The sequence below is a fragment of the Rana temporaria genome, chromosome 3 (genome assembly GCF_905171775.1).
Source record: "Rana temporaria chromosome 3, aRanTem1.1, whole genome shotgun sequence".
Taxonomy (NCBI): Eukaryota; Metazoa; Chordata; class Amphibia; order Anura; family Ranidae; genus Rana; species Rana temporaria.
Genome location: NC_053491.1, coordinates 265,170,775 through 265,195,149, shown reverse-complemented (window position 1 = coordinate 265,195,149; position 24,375 = coordinate 265,170,775). Strand labels below are relative to the sequence as shown.

The 24,375-nt window shown below is 46.1% G+C and overlaps 1 protein-coding gene across 3 annotated transcripts in view; it reads left to right on the top strand.

Moving 5' to 3' along the window:
• P4HA2 (prolyl 4-hydroxylase subunit alpha 2) overlaps nucleotides 1-24,375 on the top strand; it is a 149,679-nt gene that overhangs the window by 99,464 nt on the left and 25,840 nt on the right. The window contains exons 9-13 of one of the 3 annotated variants that reach the window (XM_040344641.1): nucleotides 1,161-1,231; nucleotides 12,470-12,569; nucleotides 14,829-14,882; nucleotides 20,741-20,800; nucleotides 20,870-20,935. In XM_040344641.1, the coding sequence (XP_040200575.1) occupies nucleotides 1,161-1,231; nucleotides 12,470-12,569; nucleotides 14,829-14,882; nucleotides 20,741-20,800; nucleotides 20,870-20,935 (351 nt within the window). The remainder of the gene's footprint in view (nucleotides 1-1,160; nucleotides 1,232-12,469; nucleotides 12,570-14,828; nucleotides 14,883-20,740; nucleotides 20,801-20,869; nucleotides 20,936-24,375) is intronic. The other 2 variants (XM_040344642.1, XM_040344643.1) reach the window with 2 other exon arrangements.

Below are 24,375 nucleotides of genomic sequence, written 5' to 3'. Positions count from 1 at the left end.
ATGGATTTTCAGCAGATGAATATTTTGCTGACATGCTCAACAAATCCATCTGCTGAAGTCCATCCCAAAGGATGGATCCGCTCGTCTGTACAGACTCACCGGATCCATCCGTCCAAAGGGATTCCCCGCACGCGTCGTAATGATTTGACGCATGCGTGGAATTCCTTATATGACAGCGTCGCGCCCGTCGCCGCGTCATAATAGCGGCGACAGCGCGACACGTCATCGCCAGAGGATTTCAGCGCGGATTTCAATGCGATGGTGTGTACACGCCATCGCATAGAAATCTTCTGAAATCCTCGAGAGGATTTATCTGCGGATACGGTCCGCTGGACCGTATCTGCGGATAAATCCTCTCGTGTGTATGGGGCCTCAGACGCAAATTGCGGCAAAACGCCGCTAAACGCGGCAAAACACGGTACCGGCGTTTTGCCGCGATTTCGTTTATAGGCGTTTTTAAAGGTGACCTATTTTTTTACATTACAAATCTCAAAAATGATGGCAAATGATGAAAAACCATAAAAAAACATAAAAAAATGTAATTGCTTGCATTGCATTGTGGACAATCCACAACTTGTGGCAGGTGACGTGGCCAGTGGACAATCCACAACTTGTGGCAGGTGACGTGGCCAGGTGACGTGGCAGGTGACGTGGCCAGGTGACATGGCAAGCGGACAATCCACAACTTGTGGCAGGTAACGTGGCCAGGTGACATGGCCAGGTGACGTGGCCAGTGGACAATCCACAACTTGTGGCAGGCGACGTGGCAAGTGGACAAATCCACAACTTGTGGCAGGAGTCGTGGTCAGGTGACGTGGCAAGTGGACAATCCACAACTTGTAGCAGGTGACGTGGCCAGGTGACGTGGCAGGTGATGTGGCCAGGTGACGTGGCAGGTGACGTGGCAGGTGACGTGGCAGGTGACGTGGCAGGTGACATGGCCAGGTTACATGGCAAGTGGGTTTAGGCTAGTTGGGTTTAGGCTAGTTTTTTCAGAAGCAAAATTTTGGGTTCATGTCTCCCTTCTATCATTAGTATATAATGTACAGTATGTACAGAAACCACCCTGTTTTTCTGGTCTAAGATTTCACTGAATCAAAGCATGCACAGTTTTTTTTCATTCATTAAACCTAATATTTGGTATGATTTCTTCTCTACAGTTAGCAAGAGCAACTGTGCGGGACCCGAAAACTGGAGTTCTCACCACAGCCAGTTACAGAGTTTCAAAAAGGTAGAATAACACGCACATGATTTTATAAATACATTTTTGTTTTATTTTTCCTGAGGGTATAGACATTGTTTTTCATTTTACAAAGGCCAGAACACAAATGGAGGAGCAAATGTTTATAATCTGCCTAATGAAAATCTAATTGTAACCAAGTTACCCCTGGTATTTTAACGTGCAGAATATAACACCTGACCTGTGGTAACCATAGCATCATCTGTGAAGCTCTTTTATTCAGGTGATTGATGTTGGCTGTAATAACTCTAATAGCTTTAGAAAGGCAGTAAGGGCTCTTTCACATGAGGCGGGTCGTTATCGGGCTCCGCTTTGCTCAGGTGGGATCGCTCCATTGATCCCCGCTGAGCCGGCAGATGACAGGTCTGTCTCTGCACACTGTGCAGGGACCGACCTGTCAGAGCGTCGCTCTTCCTTATGGGGGATCGGATGACGACGGACCGTAGAGTCCGTTGTCGCCCTATCCGCCAGACAGAAGGGAAATAGGGTTGTCCTCCGTCACACTTTGGCAGATCGGAGCGGGTCGGATGTCAGCGGGCATGTCACCGCTGACATCGGTGGCTCCATAGAGGAGCACGGAGCGCCTGTTCAGGTCCACCTAAAAAACTGTCAGGCGGACCGCCCGTGTGAAGGAGCCCTTAAACTAGATTTTAATGTCATTAGGGCACTGAATTCCTCTGACTGTGAGGTTGATTTACTAAAACTGGAGAGTGCAATATCTGGTGCAGCTCTGCATAGAAACCATTCAGCTTCCAGGTTTAGGACCCATTTCACACTTTGGCGTTTTTCAGGCGCTTTTGGGCTAAAAATGGCACATGTAAAGCACCTGAAAAACACTTCCCCTGCAGTCTCAGCGTGAAAGAACGATTGCTTTTACACTGGGACGCTGCACTGACAGGACGCTAAAAAATGTCCGCAGCATCTTTGTGGGGGTGAAGGATACATTGCTCAAGTGTCACTTGAGAAAGGAGCGCGCAGGACTCTCTACAGACCAGCGCACGCTCTGAAACGCGTTGTGTACCTTTGTGAACCTTGTCAGCCACCGTCCCTCTGACGTCACCACCCAGCAGACGAGCGGCTTGTCCAAACAGCGCTCTCATACAACTTCAGACTCGGCTCTCCCGGCTTCAGAGCGGAGATCTTTTCACAGATTGCAGGCACAGCCCGGCTCCACCTGATTACCATCACTTCTATCCTTGTTCCTACTATCTTAAATGTAAGTGTTGGATACCTGCACCTGTTATTACAATTAAACCAGATAACTTAGAGGCGCTTTTCCTGTCTTTCTTTTTTAGGTCAGGAAAGGGGGTGGGGACGAGCGAGCACCCCCCCTTCCGAAGCACCCCCAGATCCCGGCCCCCCACCCTATGTGAATGAGTATGGGGTACATCGTACCCCTACCCATTCACCTGGAGGAAAAAATTGTCAGTCATTAGGCAGCTTCGGGGGTCTCCTTCTGACTACGGGGGTCTCTTCTTCTGCTCTCCGGTGCTCCTCCGCCATCTTCTTGCAGCTCTTTTACTAGTGGCAGCCCGGTCTTCTGCGTCGTCTTCTCCCCTCTTCTCCGGTGTCCTTCTGCCAGGCCGGCGGACCGGTTTTCTCCCTTCTTCTTCGGTGTCCTTCTGCCGGGCTGCTCTGCTATCTTCTTGCAGATCTTTTACTAGCGGCAGCCCGGTCTTCTGCGTCATCTTCTTCCCTCTTCTCTTCTTCGATGTTGACACAACACTCCCTCCCGCTGTAATGCCGGGTGCGCGGTGCGCAACGATTTATATAAGCCTCTTATGACGTCACAGTCCCATCTTGCTCTGGGTGGTGACAACATAAGGGGCGGGGTCACCTGGTGACCACGCCCCATGCCGATATAAATCATTGTGCACCCGGCATTACAGCGGGAGGAAGTGTCAACATTGAAGAAGAAAAGAGGGAAGAAGACGATGCAGAAGACCGGGCCACCGCTAGTAAAACAGCTGCAAGGAGATGGCGGAGGAGCCCGGCAGAAGGAAGAAGGCACCGGAGAGCAGAAGAAGAGACCCCCAAAGTTGGAAGAAGACCCACGATGTCGGAAGAAGACCCCCGGAGCTGCCTAATAAATGACATTGTCACTTTTTTTTAATGATCTGGTATGGATTATGGAGGACCCCCACGCCGGTTTTCGGTGTAGGGGTTCCCCTTTAAATCCATACCAGACCCAAGGGCCTGGTATGCTCCTGAAGGGGAACCCATGCCGTTTTTTTATTTAAAATTTGGCGTGGAGTTCCCCCTCATGAGTCATACCAAACGCAGCTGACACAGTGCACTGCGATTACCTGCGGTTATGTGCATATAACTGCGCCAAATCGTTCCTGGACGAAAAGTGAACTGCACCTGATGGGGAACTGTGAGAATAGTTCCCCATCAGGCGCCATACACCCCTATTAAATAACTCCTAAGACACCCTTTATGAATTCCCCCAAGTGTCTGAATAATATGCTAAATAACCCCTGTTGTTGTTATGTTGAAGCAAAGGGAATAATTTGGTACCAAAATAATTTAGACGATACGAAGGAGATGATACTGTCTTGTGATGACAGTGCATGCTGGCTTGGTGCACTGTGGTGTCACTTTTCATTATACTTTTTTTAATATTTCTTAACCTGGCATTATGAGCAATTAAGTATGCTGTCCCCTGGTGTAAAAACAAACAAAGGACCGACACTAAATATGTTGATCCTAAACATTTATGAAACCTAATGAGGAGGGGGAAATCAAAAAACCCTCCAATGATCAGTACAGTATGTCATAGCCATCAACTTAACATAAGAGCTAAATTACTGAAAAAAGTTCAGACTATAATGCGTTGTGGGCAACCTGCAATCCGTGCGTGTTTCCTGCACCACATTTAAATCGCACTGCCTTTTGCGATCTGCAGCAGGTGCCAGTACAATCTTAGCAGCACTCCAAATGCATGTCACAAATGCACTGTGTTTGCCTGCAGCGGATCACATGGAACAGACCGACCACGTGATCTGGTTTCAGTCCGGTTCCAAAGTTGACGCATGCATGACTGGTGTGATTTGGGTATATAGAAAAGAACCATCTTGGAGAATATAAAAATTCTCACTTGGTAGTGCCATGTGGTGTGATTTGAATGAGCTAAAATTGTACTGCATGTGAATTGAATAGGAATACAGTGTGGTTCCTGTGCATTTCATATGCGGTTTATAGTGTGAAGGCTGACATCACAGAGTCTGTCCGGGCTACGGCAAGATTGCAACATTGAAATCGTTATCCGCACACATGCCTGGACCGGCACCCGGCTCAGCAGCTCAGCAAACTGCTGAGAGCCACTCCCACTCTCTCCACAGCCCAGCGCTCCAGTGAGCGTGGCGGGCAGAGCAGAGAGCTGCTGACTGACAGTCATGAGAACTGAGCAAACAACAGTGTTTGATTGTTCGGTTCTTGAATGCCAGCCAAACACATAACTACATAGCTGCAAAATGTAAACTTAAACTCTTGTACAGTAAAAAAAATTAAGTATCACTGTACCGATTTAGATCAGTGTTTCTCAACTTTTTTTCAGTCAAGGCACCCTTTAAAATGATCCACATCCGCACATGTAGGACACCCAACATTATTATTGCACATCAAATGCACCGTTGTACACTGGTACTGACTAGTATTCCACTGTTTCTCTTCTCCTTCAGTTTCTCTTCCTCACTCAGCTAATGTGACCTCAGTGGTGAAGAAGAGGAGCAGGGGGAGGGATAAACAAGGAGCCCATAACATGATCCTTATCACACGGGCGGAAGTGTGAAGACAGAAAACCCTACTTTTCCTTCCATCTGGCAGATCGGATAACAACCGGCTCTACGGTCTGTCGTCATCCGATCCCCCATAGGGGAGAGCGGCGCTCTGACAGGTCGGTCCCTGCACAGTGTGCAGAGACCGACCTGTCATCTGCCTGCTTAGCAGGAATCTACGGAACGATCCCCGCTGAGCAAAGCGATGCCCGTACACAAACAGCCCCATGTGAAAGGGCCCATAGGCTTGTGGAAAGTTTTAGACATTTTGCCAAGACACCAATGAAGAACACAGAAGGTGTCCCCGGGTTGAAAAAGGCTGGGTTAGATCATTAGTTTGCGAGATTTTTATTTTAAGTACTAAACTGTGCTGTAGAGCATGGCTATCTCATGCTGAACGTTCATATCCCAATCTAAATTGCTGTGCAGGGGATAATATGAAATTAGTACAAAGACAGAATCAGGTACTTATACTAGCTCCATTTAATAATACATTTGCTGATATTTAGTGAACACATAACTAAGTGAAGTAGCAATATTTTATATATCCCTAGTTCAGCTTTAAAGCATGGTGTAAACCCAAAATCAAAATGCAGTACATGTGGTGACTGCATTGAGGTGTTTTTTTTTTTTTCACTTTCACTTTGATTCTGTCAGCACCAGGCCCGGACTGGGACAAAAAATAGGCCCGGGCATTTTAGACTGAGCAGCCAACTTTTCCAAGGACGGGGGGGACGGGGGGGTTTGGAGACAGGGGTGCTTGGTAGACATTCGCGGGTGCCTGGTGTGGGCCCTCCACACTGAAATGTACTGAGGACACTGTAATATAAAGGGAACTGCATTGTAAAGGGGCACTGCAATAATTACAGTGCCCCTTTACAGTGCAGTCCCCTTTATATTACAGTGTCCCAGTCCTATTGTGGCTATACAATGCTAGTACTGTCTGTCTCCTATTGTGCCCACACTGCCCAGTGACACTGACCTGCTCTCTTTTTGGTGGTGCGGTACAGCGTGGCTCTCTTTCTCTGGTGGTGCGGTACAGCACAGCATGGTTCTCTGGTGCATGTAGTGAACTTGGTGTGGCTCTCTCTGGTGGTGTGGTACAGCGTGGCTCTCTCTCTGGTGGTGTGGTACAGCACAGCATGGTTCTCTGGTGGTGTGGTACAGCGTGGCTCTCTCTGGTGGTGTGGTACAGCGTGGCTCTCTCTCTGGTGGTGTGGTACAGCACAGCATGGTTCTCTGGTGGTGTGGTACAGCGTGGCTCTCTCTGGTGGTGTGGTACAGCATGGCTCTCTCTGGTGGTGCGGTGCAGCGTCGCTCTCTCTGGTGGTGCGGAACAGCGTAGCTCTCTCTGGTGGTGCTGGGGCTATTGGTTCCCCCAGCACAGTCCTCTCTTTCATTTTTCATGTCTCCTATGATAGCTGCTATAAGCCTTCCTCAGCGTGTTTTTGGTTTTCTCTCCCCCACCCAACAGAATGCATGCTGGGGAGTGTAATCAGCTCCCTGCTGAAAACAATTGGGCCACCTATCTCTGGGACTATATTTCCCATGATGCCCCTCTATTTCTTCTGATTGGTTTGCTGTTGTGACCAATGGTGAGGGAAGAACAATAGCTTTCTCCTCACATGTGCTGCCGAGTCCTGAAAAAAAAGGGGAGGGGGGTGAGCGGGGGAAACATCCTGCCTGCAGCTCTCCCCCTTGCCCCACCGTGCAGACACCTTGGCTGGAGGGACAGTCCCTGGGAGCAGAGAGCGGAACTGTTCCTATCAGCTCTGAGGCTGAGCTGTGTGTGAAAGAGACACACAGCTCAGCCGATGCAGCCGAAAGTTCCCCTGGAGACACAGGCACAGCCGCATAGCGGCGAGCGGCGGTCACGGCCTGTGTTAACCATGTTCAGGCCGCGGCCGGCGCTTACCTTCCGCTGTGCGGCCTGAACAGCAACAGGCTACAGAGCGGGCGGCCCTGGCTGGGTTGGCCCACCGGGCATATGCCCGGTCTGCCCTATGGCCAGTCCAGGCCTGGTCAGCACCATACACAAAACAATGGCCTTCTGCATTAGGACAACAGAAACAATGTAGGATGAAGGACCCCTGTCCCTCTCCTGTTACATAGGTAATCTGGTTAAAAAAAGTCTACCTAGTTCAATCAATAAAAGGAGAACAAAAAATTATACAATCCCATATACACAATCCTATACCTACAGTTGATCAAGAGGAAGACAAAACCCCCCAGCAAAGCATGATCCAGTTTTTACCAGCAGGGGGAAAAAATTCCATCCTGGTCCCCTGAGACTCAATCTGATATTCCCTGGATCAACTTTACCCATAAATGTTAGTATCCATTTATATTATGTACATTTAGGAAATAATCTAGGCCTTTTTATTTATTTTTTAACCAATCTACTGAGTTGCACAGAAGCTCTTAAGGGAGTCTATTCCACATTTTCACAGCTCTTACTGTGAAGAAACCTTTCGGTATTTGGAGTTGAAATCTTTTTTCCTCTAGATGTAAAGAGTGCCCCCTTGTCCTCTGTGATGACCTTACAGTGAATAACTCAACACCAAGTTCACTACATGGACCACTTATGTATTTATACATGTGGATCATATGTGTATATGTATTTATGTGTGTGTGTGTGTGTGTATGTATATGTGTGTGTATATATATATATATATATATATATATATATATATATATATATATATATATATATATATATATATATATATACACAAAAAGTTTATTGGATGCACATTAAAATGAAACAATAATGAATAAAAGGGAGTGAATGTGGTTCAAACAGAATGATACATAGTAACCATATACCGTATATACTCGAGTACAGGCCCGGACTGGCCATAGGGCACACCGGGCATATGCCCGGTGGGCCGCGGCAGCCGGCCACATGTCAATTTTGTGCCTGATTTTGCAGCTGCTTGAGCCGGCCCTGCTCATCCGCTGCCGGCCTCTCCGTGGCCGGCTCCGCGGGATGAGCCGCATCCATGTCCTTCTGGCCGTGGTCCCCATCCCTTATCAAAGTGCTGCGTCATCTGGGCTGCTCCGTGAGTCGGGGCCGCTCAGCCGGCCTCACCACTGCCAGCTCCGCGGCCGTCCGACGGACTATTCAGCTGAGCTCAGGGGTGGCGGAATTGAAGAGGTCAGGTGACCATGAAGGGGGAGAAGCTGCCTGGAGGAGTCCCCTGCCTGATGTCGGAAATGTGCATCTGGAGCGCTGTGAGTAGAACGAGGAAAGTTGAATGTGGAGCTCTGACTGTACTGGAATCTGGGGGGGGTGGAGAGGAGAGCACCCACCTCACCCTCTGCACCCACCCCACCCATCTCACCCTCTGCACCCACCTCACACTCTGCACCCACCCCACCCATCTCACCCTCTGCACCCACCTCACCCTCTGCCCTCTGCACCCATCCCACCCACCTCACCCTCTGCACCCACCCCACCCATCTTACCCTCTGAACCCACCTCACCCTCTGCACTCTGCACCCATCCCACCCACCTCACCCTCTGGACTCTGCACCCATCCCCCCCTACCTCACGCTCTGCACTCTGCACCCACCCCTCCCTTCTCACCCTCTGCACCCACCCCACCCATCTCACCCTCTGAACCCACCTCACCCTCTGCACTCACCTCCCCCTCTGCACTCTGCACCCATCCCACCCACCTCACCCTCTGCACTCTGCACCCACCCCTCCCTTCTCACCCTCTGCACCCACCCCACCCATCTCACCCTCTGAACCCACCTCTTCCTCTGCACTCACCTCACCCTCTGCACTCTGCACCCATCCCACCCACCTCACCCTCTGCACTCTGCACCCATCCCACCCACCTCACCCTCTGCACCCACCCCACCCATCTCACCCTCTGAACCCACCTCACCCTCTGCACTCTGCACCCATCCCACCCACCTCACCCTCTGCACTCTGCACCCATCCCACCCACCTCACCCTCTGCACTCTGCACCCACCCCTCCCTTCTCACCCTCTGCACCCACCCATCTCACCCTCTGAACCCACCTCACCCTCTGCACTCACCTCACCCTCTGCACTCTGCTCCCACCCACCTCACCCTCTGCACTCTGCACCCACCCCTCCCTTCTCACCCTCTGCACCCACCCCACCCATCTCACCCTCTGCACCCACCTCACCCTCTGCACCCACCTCATCCTCTGCACCCACCTCACACTCTGCACCCACCTCACACTCTGCACCCACCCCACCCATCTCACCCTCTGCACCCACCTCACCCTCTGCACTCTGCACCCATCCCACCCATCTCACCCTCTGAACCCACCTCACCCTCTGCACTCTGCACCCATCCCACCCACCTCACCCTCTGCACCCACCCCTCCCTTCTCACCCTCTGCACCCACCCCACCCATCTCACCCTCTGAACCCACCTCACCCTCTGCACTCTGCACCCATACCACCCACCTCACCCTCTGCACCCACCCCTCCCTTCTCACCCTCTGCACCCACCTCACCCTCTGCACCCACCTCACCCTCTGCACCCACCTCACCCTCTGCACCCACCTCACCCTCTGCACCCACCCCACCCATCTCACCCTCTGCACCACCTCACCCTCTGCACCCACCTCACCCTCTGCACTCTGCACCCACCCACCTCACCCTCTGCACCCATCTCACCCTCTGCACCCACCCCACCTATCTCACCCTCTGAACCCACCTCACCCTCTGCACTCTGCACCCATCCCACCCACCTCACCCTCTGCACTCTGCACCCATCCCACCCACCTCACCCTCTGCACCCACCCCACCCATCTCACCCTCTGAACCCACCTCACCCTCTGCACTCACCTCACCCTCTGCACTCACCTCACCCTCTGCACTCACCTCACCCTCTGCACTCTGCACCCATCCCACCCACCTCACCCTCTGCACTCTGCACCCACCCCTCCCTTCTCACCCTCTGCACCCATCTCACCCTCTGCACCCACCTCACCCTCTGCACCCACCTCATCCTCTGCACCCACCTCATCCTCTGCACCCACCTCACCCATCTCACCCTCTGCACCCACCTCACCCTCTGCACTCTGCACCCATCCCACCCATCTCACCCTCTGAACCCACCTCACCCTCTGCACTCTGCACCCATCCCACCCACCCCTCCCTTCTCACCCTCTGCACCCACCCCACCCATCTCACCCTCTGAACCCACCCCACCCATCTCACCCTCTGAACCCACCTCACCCTCTGCACTCTGCACCCATCCCACCCACCCCACCCATCTCACCCTCTGCACCCACCCCACCCATCTCACCCTCTGCACCCACCTCACCCTCTGCACTCTGCACCCACCGAACCCTCTGCACTCTGCACCCACCGAACCCTCTGCACCCACCTCACCCTCTGCACCCACCTCACCCTCCGCACCCACCTCACCCTCTGCACTCTGCACCCATCCCACTCACCTCACCCTCTGCACCCACCCCACCCATCTCACCCTCTGCACCCACCTGACCCTCTGCACTCTGCACCCACCCACCTCACCCTCTGCACCCATCTCACCCTCTGCACCCACCTCACCCTCTGCCCTCACCCTCTGCACCCACCTCACCCTCTGCACCCACCTCACCCTCTGCACCCACCTCACCCTCGTTTGATTAAATAACAAACATGTCATGCTTCCCTGATTTGTATTAAAAAAAAATGGGCTGCTCAGCCTAAAATGCCCGGGCCTTTTTTTTGTCCCAGTCCGGGCCTGCTCGAGTATAAGCCGACCCGAATATAAGCCGAGGCACCGAATTTTACCACAAATGTTCTCTATTTCCTCGTTGTTCAATGAGGAAAGTTGGCTCGCCGAGATCCTCGGCGGCTTCACACAGAACTCAAAGAGCAAAACTATGAGTTTTGTCCGTCGAGTTCCTCGGACGTGTGTACGGGGCCAACTGTGTTCATGTGCATGCCTCACTGTGCCCATGCCTAGACTGACGTTTAACATGGGAGTCTACAGAAGGGGTGCCCGGCTTTGAAAAATCAGTGCTCCCCAGCCGTAGGTCCCCCAGACAACAAGCTTTTGCACACTTGTAGAGGAGAAATGGGGCTACGTGTGTGCCAAGTTTGGGGTCCAGGGGACCTACGGCAGGCCAGTACCAGGTCCCCAAATTCCGGAAGATCAGGCGCAAAAAGGTGACTCGAGTATAAGCCGAGGGGGGCATTTTCAGCACAAATAAAGTGCTGAAAAACGTGTCTTATACTCGAGTATATACGGTACTTCTATCCACAAATAGAGTCAGAAGTCAAGGGTGACTTCTGTCTTTCTGACTCTATTTGAGGATAGAAGTATATGGTTATCCCTGCTCTTTTACTATGTATCATTCTGTTTGAACCACATTCACTCCCTTTTATTTGTTCTTGTTTAATTTTAATGTGTAGCCAATAAACTTTTTGTATTTTTATAAATACCTTTGACTATGCCCGTTAACGTCCCATTTAGAGATTGGGCTGTTCCAGGGGTTTCCAATTATCAGGGATGCGGCCACCATATTCCCCTTCAGCAACATTTTGACCCCTAAGGTATGTTCTCAAGATTGGATAGATTTGGTTCCTCTAATCTTTCCTCATAGCTGAGTTCCTCCATGCCTCTTATCAGTTTAGTTGCCCTTCTCTGCACTTTCTCCAGTTCCCTGTTCTTTCTCCAGTTCCCTGTTCTCCATAAAAGAGTGGTGTGGTTCTGTAGTTCTCAGAGAACAATGTGATTGATCAGTCAGCAACGGCAGAGAGCATAGAAAAATGTATTGGGTCACAAAATCTGGCAAGATCAGCATGTATTTTGAACTACTCAAACACATATAACAAAATGTTTGGTGTATTTTATAAACCAAAAGAGATCAAACCATATAACAGAAGTTCATTGTTGAGGTTTATTCACTGTTTGACTGTGAATGCTCAGTGGTTGTGAGCATTACTGGATGGGAAAAATGGCTTTTATTCAGTGTTTCTTTTATTTTCTTGTTCTTTCTGACCTCCTAAAAAGGTATACGTTTCTCATTGTGCCTGTTGTTGAAACTATTAGTTACTTCCATCTAACCCAGTGGTCTCCAAACTACGGCCCAGGGGCCAGATGTGGCCCTTTGTCTGCATTTATCTGGCCCTCGGGGCACTATTCTACCAACTTGCACCAATGATGGAGCACTGATCCCCTTGCTAACACAATCAATTGGGCACTATTCTTCTATTGATGGCAAACGTGGGGCACTGCTCCTCCCATTAATACCATGGGTTTGTGTGATCTCCATGATGGGGCGCTGATACCGGGGCATTTTCTACTCCCACTGGCCACAGTGTGCCTCCCCCTAAAGCCTGAAGGACAGTAAACTGGCCCTTTGCTTAGACAGTTTGGAGACCCTGGATCTAACCAATGGCTTAGTCCTCTAAACTTGCCATGTTTTAAGTGTTTTTGTTTCTGTACAGTGCTTGGTTGGAAGAATATGAAGACCCAATTATTGGTCGTGTGAACAAACGCATGCAGGCCATTACAGGGCTAACTGCTGACACTGCTGAACTGTTACAGGTAAAATCTGTTTGTTACTATGCAGTATTTAGGCTTAGATGCATATACTACCACACATCCCCAGAGTTCCCATGTTATTATAAAACCGTATAAATTTCCTCTGGAGAAGGTAGAAGATAACTTACAGGGTATCTTAACGTTTATGGGAAAACAATATAGTAAATAAAATGATAAATTGTGGCATTTAGAACTGCTACACAAGCCATAGTGTAATTTAATGTTATTAAATGTCAATCTGCAGCTGTCATTTTTTTATAACATTCAATGCAATATGGGAACCTGGTTGCCTTCTGTGCACAGTTGGTGTGCAGAACACCACCAAAAATGTATTTTCCTGCTTGGGTAAAGAACTCCACACTACCCTAAGTTACAAGTCAGGTTCATGGCATCTGCTGCAACAGAAATGTAATTTATTTTATTTTTGTGAGATACTCCCACAGGCATAATCACTTCTAGGAATGCAGACACTTTGCGGTAGATCCATGTACCTGGGCGCATCTTCCCTCCGGGTGTAGCGTATCTTAGATACACTACGTCGCCGCAACTTTTTTTTTTTTCGAATCCACAAAGAATTTGCGCCGTAAGTTACGGCGGCGTAGTCTATCTCTGGCGGCGTAAGGGCGCGGAATTCAAATGGATGTAATTGGGGTGTGTTTTATGCTAATACGTCGTGACCCGACGTAAACAACGTTTTTTTTTAACTGTGCATTCGCCGTCCTTGGGGGTATCCCAGTGCGCATGCTCGAAATTAACCCGGAACAAGCCAATGCTTACGACGGTGACGTCATTCTACGCAAATCCCTATTCGCGAGTACGCCACCATATAGACAAATCTTTCACCGCTCCAGGTGAGCCTCGTAAATCATTAAGGGTTGTTGAACCACCAGGGTGCTGGCGATGCTAATTGTAGCACATGGACGAAAAAACTCTGGATAGCCGCACTCCAAAATAACTTAAAATAAAGTTGGTCTTTTATTTTCAAATGCACATGCATTCACCGCAAACAACAGGTACAGAAATGGCCGACGCGTTTCACGCTGTACTTCAGCGCTTAGCCATGGCTATCCAGAGTATTTTCGTCCATGTGCTACGCCACCATATAGCAGCTTTAACTATACGCCGGAAAAAGCCAAACGAAAGCGACGTAAAAAAATGCGCCGGCCGGACGTACGTTCGTGGATCGCCGTAAATAGCCATTTGCATACTCGATGCGGATTTCGGCGGAAACGCCACCTAGCGGCCGCCGAAACCACACTTACACGCACTCGAAATTGGGTTAACATGCACGCACTTTGACCACGCGGTCTCTAAAAAGAGAGGCGAAGGACTAACAGGGCTGGTTGAGCGGGCTAGATCCTCTCACTCCCCTATAGGGGAGTCCCTCTGCCCCGTTGGGCTTCAAAGCGGAGCAGGTAGGGCGGGCTGTGTGGGAGGACCCCCTCACACACCCGCCATTGCCACCCGGGGCATGGAGAAAGGTGGCAGATTGCCTCTGGGGGAGGCCTGCCTACTCCCGACTCCTGCAGTCCGGCTCCTCTCTCGAGTACACGCACAAAATACACTTTAAAAAAAAAATAAAAAAAATAAGGCAGCCTGTTGCCAATCACTGAAATCAGTCTGCACTATTAACCCTTAGATGGCAGATCCATGACAGACTCCCCTCTGCTGTTTTATTAATGGTCACATGACCGCTCTCCTCTTCCAATCGAAAGCTACACTTGCGGAGGAGGCGGAGTGGGAGAAGGAGAGTAGAGAGATATTAGAGGATTCTATTAATATTGATAGTGGCACAGCAGAAGCGTTTAATGAGAAAGGGCTAGCAGTAATGTTTTCTACAGTTATTAAAGTATGGCAGCACTGTCCCAAGGCCAGGAGAGGCGGAGAGGCCGGCCTAATACCCTCCCAATAGGTGGACCACCCGATCCCTCCCCCCCCCCCCCATCCGTGTTTATGAGCCTCAGGACTCTGACCATTTTTCTGTACCCGCTGTCCCTGTGTTGGTACCACATTTCCAATAAAACTTGGAAGATAGCGGGTTTTTTTCCTTGTGTGCTCAGTTGGAATTAATTTCTTAATTTTGCTGTCCCAGTAACAGTGCTTTTACCAGACAAGCAAGTAGAAGTTAGGGGAATATCCTGCAGGGTTCCAAAAAGAAATAACATCTAACATGTGTTTTAGCTATTCCTTACTTTACCCAAGACGTAAACGCAGCTAGAGTTATGCTTTACATTTAGCTTGTATCTATATTGTCTCTTACAGGTTGCAAACTATGGTATGGGAGGTCAATATGAGCCACATTTTGATTTTTCAAGGGTAAGTGTATATTAGAATGTGTATGATGCATGGTATTTAACCTTTCTAGTGGTGGGGTGGTAGATGCTACCAATGTTTGTTTAAATATAATATGCCCATATGTAAGAGGATGCACATATGGGATCATCTGCATAAAACAATCTTTGGAAACATGTCAGAAAATTGTTGCATGCATTATTGAGCTCTCTGACATGTGATTGCTTTGTTGGTAACCCATACGAAATGGTTGCTTGATTTTTATCAGGCCATGCTGGGTCATCCTTATTTATTTTGGTGGCTCATTACTGTATACAAGCTGCTGCTGTGCCTTAGTCACAAGAATTCTGACCATAATGGTATCTTATAATATACAGTGCATGCAGTTATTAATAAGGCTGGTAAATTACATACAGTTTTTTTTTTACACATACTCACTTTGGTCTCAACACAGGTGCATAGATTGCAGCCAATAAAATGGTGTCTGAGAAATTACTAATGCAGGCCATACATGGATTAAATTTCCTTCGAAAAAAACTCAATTTTGTGATCAGATGGTGCCACCATTGATTTAGACATTCGACCAACCAAGCCTTCAATTTTACCTGTTGCTACAGAATTTTTTTTTTTTTGTGGTCCGGGAATGTTCTTTTCTTTCCAGGTCACATCTCATACACATTAAATTTTTGATTATATTTCTCACATGATTCTCCCATCATTGGTTAGAAATTAGTTTTGTTTTTCCAAAAATGTCCAACATACCCGATCACTCAAGTCTTGATGGCCGCATGAAAATTGGCAGTAACTTCAACCCACTAATGGTGCGGAATTTGAATGAAAATTCTTAGTTACTATTTTCTAAATAAAATTATTTTGGAATTCAACCCGTGTATGACTGGGCTTTAGTCTGAATATAAATAGCCAAGGTTCTGTAAATTTTGTGTATACACACTCACTTCCTCCTGGCAGTCCTCTGGCATAACATGGGCAGAGAGAGAGTGAGCCTTCAGCATCTATTTGTGGAGAGCCAATACCTTATTCTCGCTTTTACATCTGGCTTTTAGGAAGTCCAGGTTTACCAGTTTAAAGCTTTCCATAGAGAACCATAGTCTACAAACCTACAACCTCCGCCATTTTTTTTTTCTTTTTGCCACATTGACAAGACATGCAACTCGAAAAAAAGAGATAGTTATGTGCATGGACTCCATTCACACCTGATCGTGGGCGCAATCGCTGCAATTTCGCCCCGTGATTTCAAATGGCTGCCAAACGCGAGAAGCACTTGCAATGCCATTACTTCTAATGGCACCCCAATGGCGCCGCAATCGTGCATACAAAATTATGGGATGCGTGTCGCCACAAAAATAAGTTTCGTAACTTTTTTTTTGCAGCCAGAATCACAGGGCAGAATTGTGGCGATCCAACTAGTGATCATGTGTGAATGGAGCCCTAATAGAAAATATTTGTATCTTACAATTAATAGTAAAAAAAAGTCACTTAAAAATAGATGGGCTTGTTCAATTCATTGTTTATACAGTATATTTCTGCAGCTCACTCCTGCCACCTACTTTATGTTTGTTGTATGATTTTTTATTTATTTTTTCTAAATACATTTTTATATTGTAACTGGTAGGTTTCCAAGCCTCGTTTCCTCATCATTCAATTTAAAGGCAGCATTAGCTTTTTTTTATTTATTATTTATTTATTTTTAAACACAGCATATTTACAATTTTTTAAGTAGTTGCTATTTTTATTTGCGAATGGTTTTTACAAATCAAAATGGTACAAAACTGACATATAAATGAAGTCGATCCTTAAAATAACAGTAATACACTGTACAAAAAAAAAAGAACATTTTAAAAAGCTTGTCTTACAAATGTTTGTCTATAATTTTGCATCTCATGTTTTATATTCATAGTGTTGCTGAGTTTAAAATATATTGCAAGCTGTGTAAAATTCATACATGTTATAGTAGTGACAAAGTATTTTTGCATGAATATGCATTTGTCTGCAAAATCAAAGGGACTCTGTATCAGGACAAAATCCTAAATCATTAATAGTGCAATCATTTTTGAGATTACCTTTCTTGTACTGCAATTATGTCTTTGTGTCAAAATTTTAAACTTTTTGCTATTTGTGGTGGTGGTGGGTGTAGCAAGGTGCAATTTTGCTTTGCGAATAAAACTGTCTGGCTTTCTACAGTTGCTTATTTATTATTTTCCAAAGCCTCCCACTAATATTAAGAGAATTTAAATTGATTAGAAATGTTCATTTCCACTGAAATTTGTGTTTCCTGTATCCATGCTTTACCTTTTGGAGGTCATTTACATGTCATGCACAAAGTGACCAAATCTGCTTAAGCAAGCTTGCCTTTTTGTGCCCTGTATATTTGTCTGAGTCAGTGAGTATATCTATGTTTTCCTGTTTTATGTTTTATGTGTAGCTATACCTCAATGAAATGTACCCATGGTTTTAGACTTCATTCACACTTGTGCGACTTTTCATGCGACTTTGGACATCAAAGTCGCATGACAAGTTGTACTCCATGTTTTCCAATGATAACCATCCATATATGTGTGACTTGGTCGTAGCTACTTCAAAGTGGTTCATGCACTACTTTGGTCTGACTTTCATGCAACTTGAGGGCCATCTACTTCAATGTTAACCCTCAAAAGTTGCATGAAAGTCGTACCTGAATGTTTTACATGCAACAGTGGGTCTGACTTTGTACAAGTCACATCCAAGTTGCACCCATTTCAAAGTGGCACAACTTTGGAGTCGTATAAGTGTAAATGACGCTTTACCTTTAGCCTGGGTACTCCAACTGACTACATGTACAAAGTGCAGGGCTTTACAAATCAACAGAATGTCCAGCAAACCTATGCCTCCTTTCAGTTTGGGTAGAGTACAAAGCGATATTTGAATGCAGGGTTGTTTGTCTATTCATAGAAATTTCAGAAACAAGCAAAGATGCACACAAAAAAGACACACTGAGCACTATGGGGGGAGTTTGGATTAGGTATACAATTTGAGGTAGGGTCATCTTTTTGACGGCATTTGATCTGACAAACCATATTAGATTTAGGGACCTCCAGTTTTGCAGATCCATGCTCATTATGAAGTACAGTGGACAGAAATTGGTGTCAAAAAGCAGAGCTGGGTCACGTGTGATCTGGACCCCCAGAAAATTGAGACTAGTGGTGGCCTAGGCAAATGGAAAAGAGTGCCTCAGCACGAAAACCCACTCTGACAGTAAAGACACGTTAAGTGCTTTTGATTTATTATAATTGATCTTATATTTAGATAAGTCGCCATTATGGTTAGATAGTGACATTTGATTCAGGAGAGTCAGCTTTTGGTTCAAAACTATAAAAAGGTCACCTGCATAGGCCATGACTTTATGATGGCCAGGTTAACTAATAAGGCCAGTAATATACTGGGTTTGCCCTAATGGCACACAGTAAAGGCTCTAAAGTCAGAACAAAAATTAAGGGTGACAGAAGGCATCCTCGCCTTATGCCTTTGGATAATCCAAAAAAGTTAGACCATGTTTCATCAATCTGGACTACTGCCTGTGGAATGGAATAAAGGGCAGAGATCCAAGTTAGCATGTGGGTTCCCAAACCTACATACGGGATCATATTGTATTCTTTCTTAAACATGAATGCGCCTTCCAACTTACTATGCTAAGTAAACATCCACTTAGGTTAGTTAACCGTCTCTATTCATTCAGAAAAGTAACAACAATGCATTGTTTTGCAATTTTAACTATATGTGATTTTAAAATCCTTCCTTAAGCAGGGTATACACGCATTGACATTCAGCTGGTTCAGGAGGACCCTACTGAATTTCTATCTGTGTGTGTATATTATCCCTGTCTGTTCAACAGGTGGTGGTCTTTAGGCTGGCTTCTGTCAAATGGTAGCGGCATTCGATGGCAACGGCTGAAGCGCTGCTTTGTGCATTCTGACTTGAGGATGTGGGAGTCTCCACTGTCAGAATACGATAGTGTGATGGGGGACATTCCCGCATTTCAGATCGCTTGTGTGGATGCGGGAATCTGTTGTGTTTTTTTTTTTTTTTTCGCTCAACCCACTGGTTGAACACAAAAATACCATGTATACCATGTATACCCAGCCAAGTCTTGACCTTTTTTATAAGAGTATACTGGCTAGTGAGATAAAACTATCCATATCTCGTTTATGGCTACTGAAATCATTAAATTACATTGGAAATCTGGGCTACACAAATATTGCTTGAAGAGGAATGGGTGTTATCTTGGTGTACCTTGTTTTTTTTTGGGTGGGATCTCTTTAATCCAACAGGAAATAACTCCTGCACTTTGCCTCTGCAGAAGCTTTTTCTTATTAAGCTCTCTGCTGCTCTCACTTTATGCAGGGTGACTGGTCTTGCATCTGCCCCCTTCCCCTATAGCAGTGGTTCTCAACCTTTCTAGTGCCGTGACCCCTTGAAAAAATTTACCAAGTTGTGGGGACCCCTAACAGTAGAGTTTTTGTAGCGTGGGTTTTCAGCACCTAAGGCCAGACAAGTAATTTGCGCCCCTAGCCCACGGACATTTAGGGATCCCTAAGTCTCGTACAGTATTAAAACCCCTTCTGGTACATTTTAGGATGTTTAGGATGTACCACTCTCTCTATGTTCTCCTTTCTTTCACTTTTATCTCTGTCTTATTTCTTGTCCCCCCATCCCTCTCTCTAGTCATCTTTCCTGTTCTTTCTCTTATTCTTTCTCTCCCTTTTTTCTTTGTTCCTCTCCCTCTTTTCCTCTCCCTTCCATGCAATCTCTGCTTTTATTCCTTCTCTTACTCCTCGGGGGGGGGGGGGGGGGGAGGGGCTGGCAGTGATGGCGGGGAGTTCTGATCAGCCAGCTTTGATGCTCTTGATCAAGATCATCTGCTGATCTGAAAACTGTAGTGGGAACTTTAAATGGCAACTCTATCACAGGTAGTGTTACTCAATGTGTCGCCAGCTCTGTGGTGTCTCGCAGCAGTGACACCTATGCCGAAATCAGGAGATAGGGTCTCCTCCAGCCCGTCCCAATTCACATTTCTCGCCATTCAGCTGACCTCTAGTCTCTGCCCCACATCCATGCTGTGGACTGAATGGGCAGCCAAGGGCTCCAGGAGCAGCTCAGCTGGGCGGCCACAAGCTTCAGTCCTGCTGGATGGCTGTGAAAAGGCTGAGAGTGCTGCAGGCTTCAGGAACAGCCCAGGATTTGGTGACCCCTGGCAAATTGTCATTTGACCCCCAAGGGGGTCCCGACCCCCAGGTTGAGAACTACTGCCCCATAGTTTTCTGCAAGGGCCTGTAGTGGAAGGGCCCACTGAACTCCAATCACAGTTCTGCTTTCTGCACAGGCACCAATACAATTTTCCAGTAGGTAATATCTGTGACTGCAAAGGCATTCAGCCTCACACAAAGTCCATGTTATGTCCTTTTGTGGCTCCTGAAAAATATATTTCAATATACATTTTTGGGCCTGGAGTTCAGCTTTAAATTTTAACCTCAAACCATCTGATAATCACAGGCAAAAATCATTTATCGATGCTTCCCCTTGCTGTGGTGAATTGCTATATTACACGGCTGTGCTGCTTAGCAGAGCTTAAACCAACACATGTGGCCAAAGGCTTTGCTTGCTTAAGTGTCATGTTTTTGTGTTTTCCTGCATTTTCAGAGGTGTAATCTCCCAAATGTGTGTTGATGTACCTCCTCTGTCTTTTTGTCTCTATAGCTGGACATTTTATGCAAAGCACAATTGCATTTTTTTTATCCGTAATTTTAATAAATGTTATCATTTTTTTCATATATTTTTTTTTTTTATATACATTTCTGAATTCGGGTTAAAGTTATTATCTGTTGCAGCGTCCCTTTGACCCCAATCTCAAATCGGAAGGAAATAGGCTTGCAACATATCTTAATTATGTAAGTACCTTGGTAAATGTTTCATCATTCTTTCAGGTCTGCAGTTTATTTTTACATTTAATTTTGTAGAAAGAGGAACCTGATGTATTCAAGCGTTTAGGGACTGGCAATCGTGTGGCAACCTTTTTAAACTATGTAAGTATAGTATCTGGGATTGAACTGTTAAGCATGGAAGAAACTGGACTGCGAAAGAGATGAACATCATGGTTGCCATAATGCTAAATTCAGAAAAAATGGTAAAATGTGTAAATCATAAAACAGCCCTGTTTGAACTAATGGGGGAGGCGTTTGAAATATGTAGTTTAAGATTGTTATCATGAATGGGTATCAGTATAGAATATTACCATGTATGGTGTGCATGTACTTACCATTACTGTATCACAGATGTGCAAGAACTTTTTAATATACACGTGATAACCTAAAGTAAAAACATTACATGTATAAATATACATTTTTAAGTTTCACATCCATACAAAAAAAGTGACATGGGGAACAGAAAAATAACTTGCAAATGTGCTTCAGGAATCTCTTAGCTGTGTAGAAATTACCCTTTCTAGCCCTAGGTTCACATTGGTTTGATTTGGCATGTGATTTGACATGTCAAATTGCATGCCAAATCGGGGGCAATTGGCAGCAGTGGCATTATCCGAATCGGTGCGGCACCACATTTGCGGCACCGCACCGGTTCCCGAAAGTAGTTTCTGTACTACTTTTGGTGGCTTTGGGGTGCGATTTGTATAGACATCTGTGCAGGAACCCACACAGATGTCTTTGAAATCGCCCCTGAAGTCGGACTGACATGCAGGAATTAAATTGTATGAGTTCAGCTGAACTTGCACGATTTCTGTCCCGCTGTCAGTGTGAAACTGGGCTAAAGGCAAGAAAATAAATAAAATGATGACCAGGCAAAATGTTAGGATTTTTTATTTATTTTTTATTTAATCCTATTTTTATAAATGTTATATTTAGTAGCCAGTGACATGATTGCAATTACTATAGCTGTGGAAAAACCAATGTATAGTTGATTGTATATTAAAGAGAGACAAAAATATCTAAGTATGATTTATATTATAATACATATACAGTGCATCCGGAAATTATTCGTAGTGCTTCACTTTTTCACTGTTATGTTACAGCCGTATACCAAAATGGTGTACGTAAATACTCACAGCCTTAGCTCGATACTTTGGTGAAGCACCTTTGCCACCAATTACAGCCTCAAGTCTTTTTGATTATGATGCTACAGGCTTGGCATGCCTATTTTTGGGCAGTTTTTCCAATTTCTTCTTTGCAGAACCTCTCAAGCTCCATCAGGTTGAAAGAGGAGCGTTGGTGCACAGCTGTTTCCAGATCTCTCCAGAGATGTTCAATCTGGTTCAAGCCTGGGCTCTGGCTTGGCCATTTAGAGTTGTCCCGTAGCCACTCCTTTGTTATCTTGGCTGTGTGCTTAGGGTCATTGTCCTGTTGGAAGATGAACCTTCACCACAGTCAGAGGGACAGAGCGCTCTATAGCAGGTTTTCACCAAGGATGTCTCTGTACATTGCTGCATTCATCTTACCCCTTGATCCTGACTAGTCTCCCAGTTTCTGCCGCTGAAAAATATCCCCACAGCATGATGTGCCACCACCATGCTTCACTGTAGGGATGGTATTGGCCAGGTAATGAGTGGTGCCTGGTTTTCTCCAGACGTGACGCTTGCCATTCAGGCCAAATCCGTTCAATCTTTGTTTCATCAGACCAGAGAATTTTGTTTCTCATGGTCTGAGCCCTTCAGATACCTTTTTGGCAAACACCAGGCAGGCTGTCATGTGCCTTTTACTGAGGAGAGGCTTCTGTCTGGCCACTCTACCATTCAGGCCGGATTGGTGGAGTGCTGCAGAGATGGTTGTTTTTCTGGAAGGTTCTCCTCTCTTCACAGAAAAATGCTGGAGCTCTGTCAGAGTGACTATTTGGTTATTGGGTCAGCTCCCTGACTAAGGCACTTCTCCCCTGATTGCTCAGTTTGGCCGGGCGACCTGCTCTAGGTAGAGTCATGGTGGTTCCAAACTTCATCCATTTACGGATGATGGAGGCCACTTTGCTCATCGGGACCTTCAATGCTGCAGAAAATTTTCTGTATCCTTCCCCAGATCTGTTCCACGACACAATCCTGTCTCAGAGGTCTAAAGACAATTCCTTGGACTTCATGGCTTGGTTTGTGCTCTGACATGCACTGTTAACTGTGGGACCTTATATAGACAGGTGTGTGTCTTTCCAAATCATTCAAAGCTTCAATAAAAAAGTTGGTTGGTTTGACATACAGTTTAAAAAATATGACTCTGTCAAGTAGATGTTTTTATTACAAATCATGTGAGCAGACTGCAGTTCCTCTTTATGTATAGTTGGTGTTTGACTGAACTTCCACTTTAAATGTAATATGTCCAACTGAAATATTGACAAAAATAGCTGACAATGTTACATAAAGACTCCAAAATGCCAAAACAAAAGATGATGCCTTTATCTATTAATAATTAGTGTAAAGAAAAACATTTAACATGTTTTACAGACAACACAATTCCCCTTTCATAGATAGATATAGATACATACAACACAATTTTTCCGGATACTCTTTACAGCAGCAATAAAACACTTCTCAACAAAACCACACATACATACTCTTAGCACATGCCCACATATATATTTAAATATATTTAAATATTCAATGTATTAAAAAAAAAAAATATATATATATATATATATATATATATATATATATATATATATATATATATATATATATATATATATATTAGAATTCCACACACTGTACCTGATGGGATTATGGACAATACAGCCCTAGGGGAAACATCTATGCTTTAAGCGATTAGTTTGCGTTTTAAGGGGCAGATCCACATACATACACTGCGCCCGGCGCAGATGTAAGATACGCTACGCCGCTGTAACTTACCTGGCTTTGGTTTGAATCCTCAACGAATTTGCGCCGTAAGTTACGGCGGCGTAGTGTATCTCTCGCTGCGGAATTCAAATTGGGCGGGTAGGGGGCGTGTTTCATTTAAATGAAGCGCGTCCCCGCGCCAAACGAACTGCGCATGCGCCGTCTGTAAAAATGGCGTCCAGCCCCATTCACGGACGACTTACGCAAACGACGTAACATTTTTAAAATTAGACGCGGGAACGACGGCCATACTTAACATTGAGTACGCCACCATATAGCAGCTTTATACGCCAGAAAAAGCCGAACGGAAACAACGTAAAAAAATGCAACGGCCGGTCGTACGTCCGGGGATCGTCGGAAATAGCTAATTTGCATACTCAACGCGGATTACGACGTGAACGCCACCTAGCGGACGCCGAAAAATTGCATCTAAGACTCGACGCCGTACGAAGACCTACGCCTGTTGGATCTAACACAGATGCCGTCGTATCTTGTTTTGTGGATACCAAAACAAAGATACAACGCGCAAAATTTGAAATTGCGTGGCGTATCAAGAGATACACCGCGTAATTTCTTTGAGGATCTGCCCCTCAGTGTCCTATATATTTTTCTTGATGGCAATGGAACAAACACACTGTA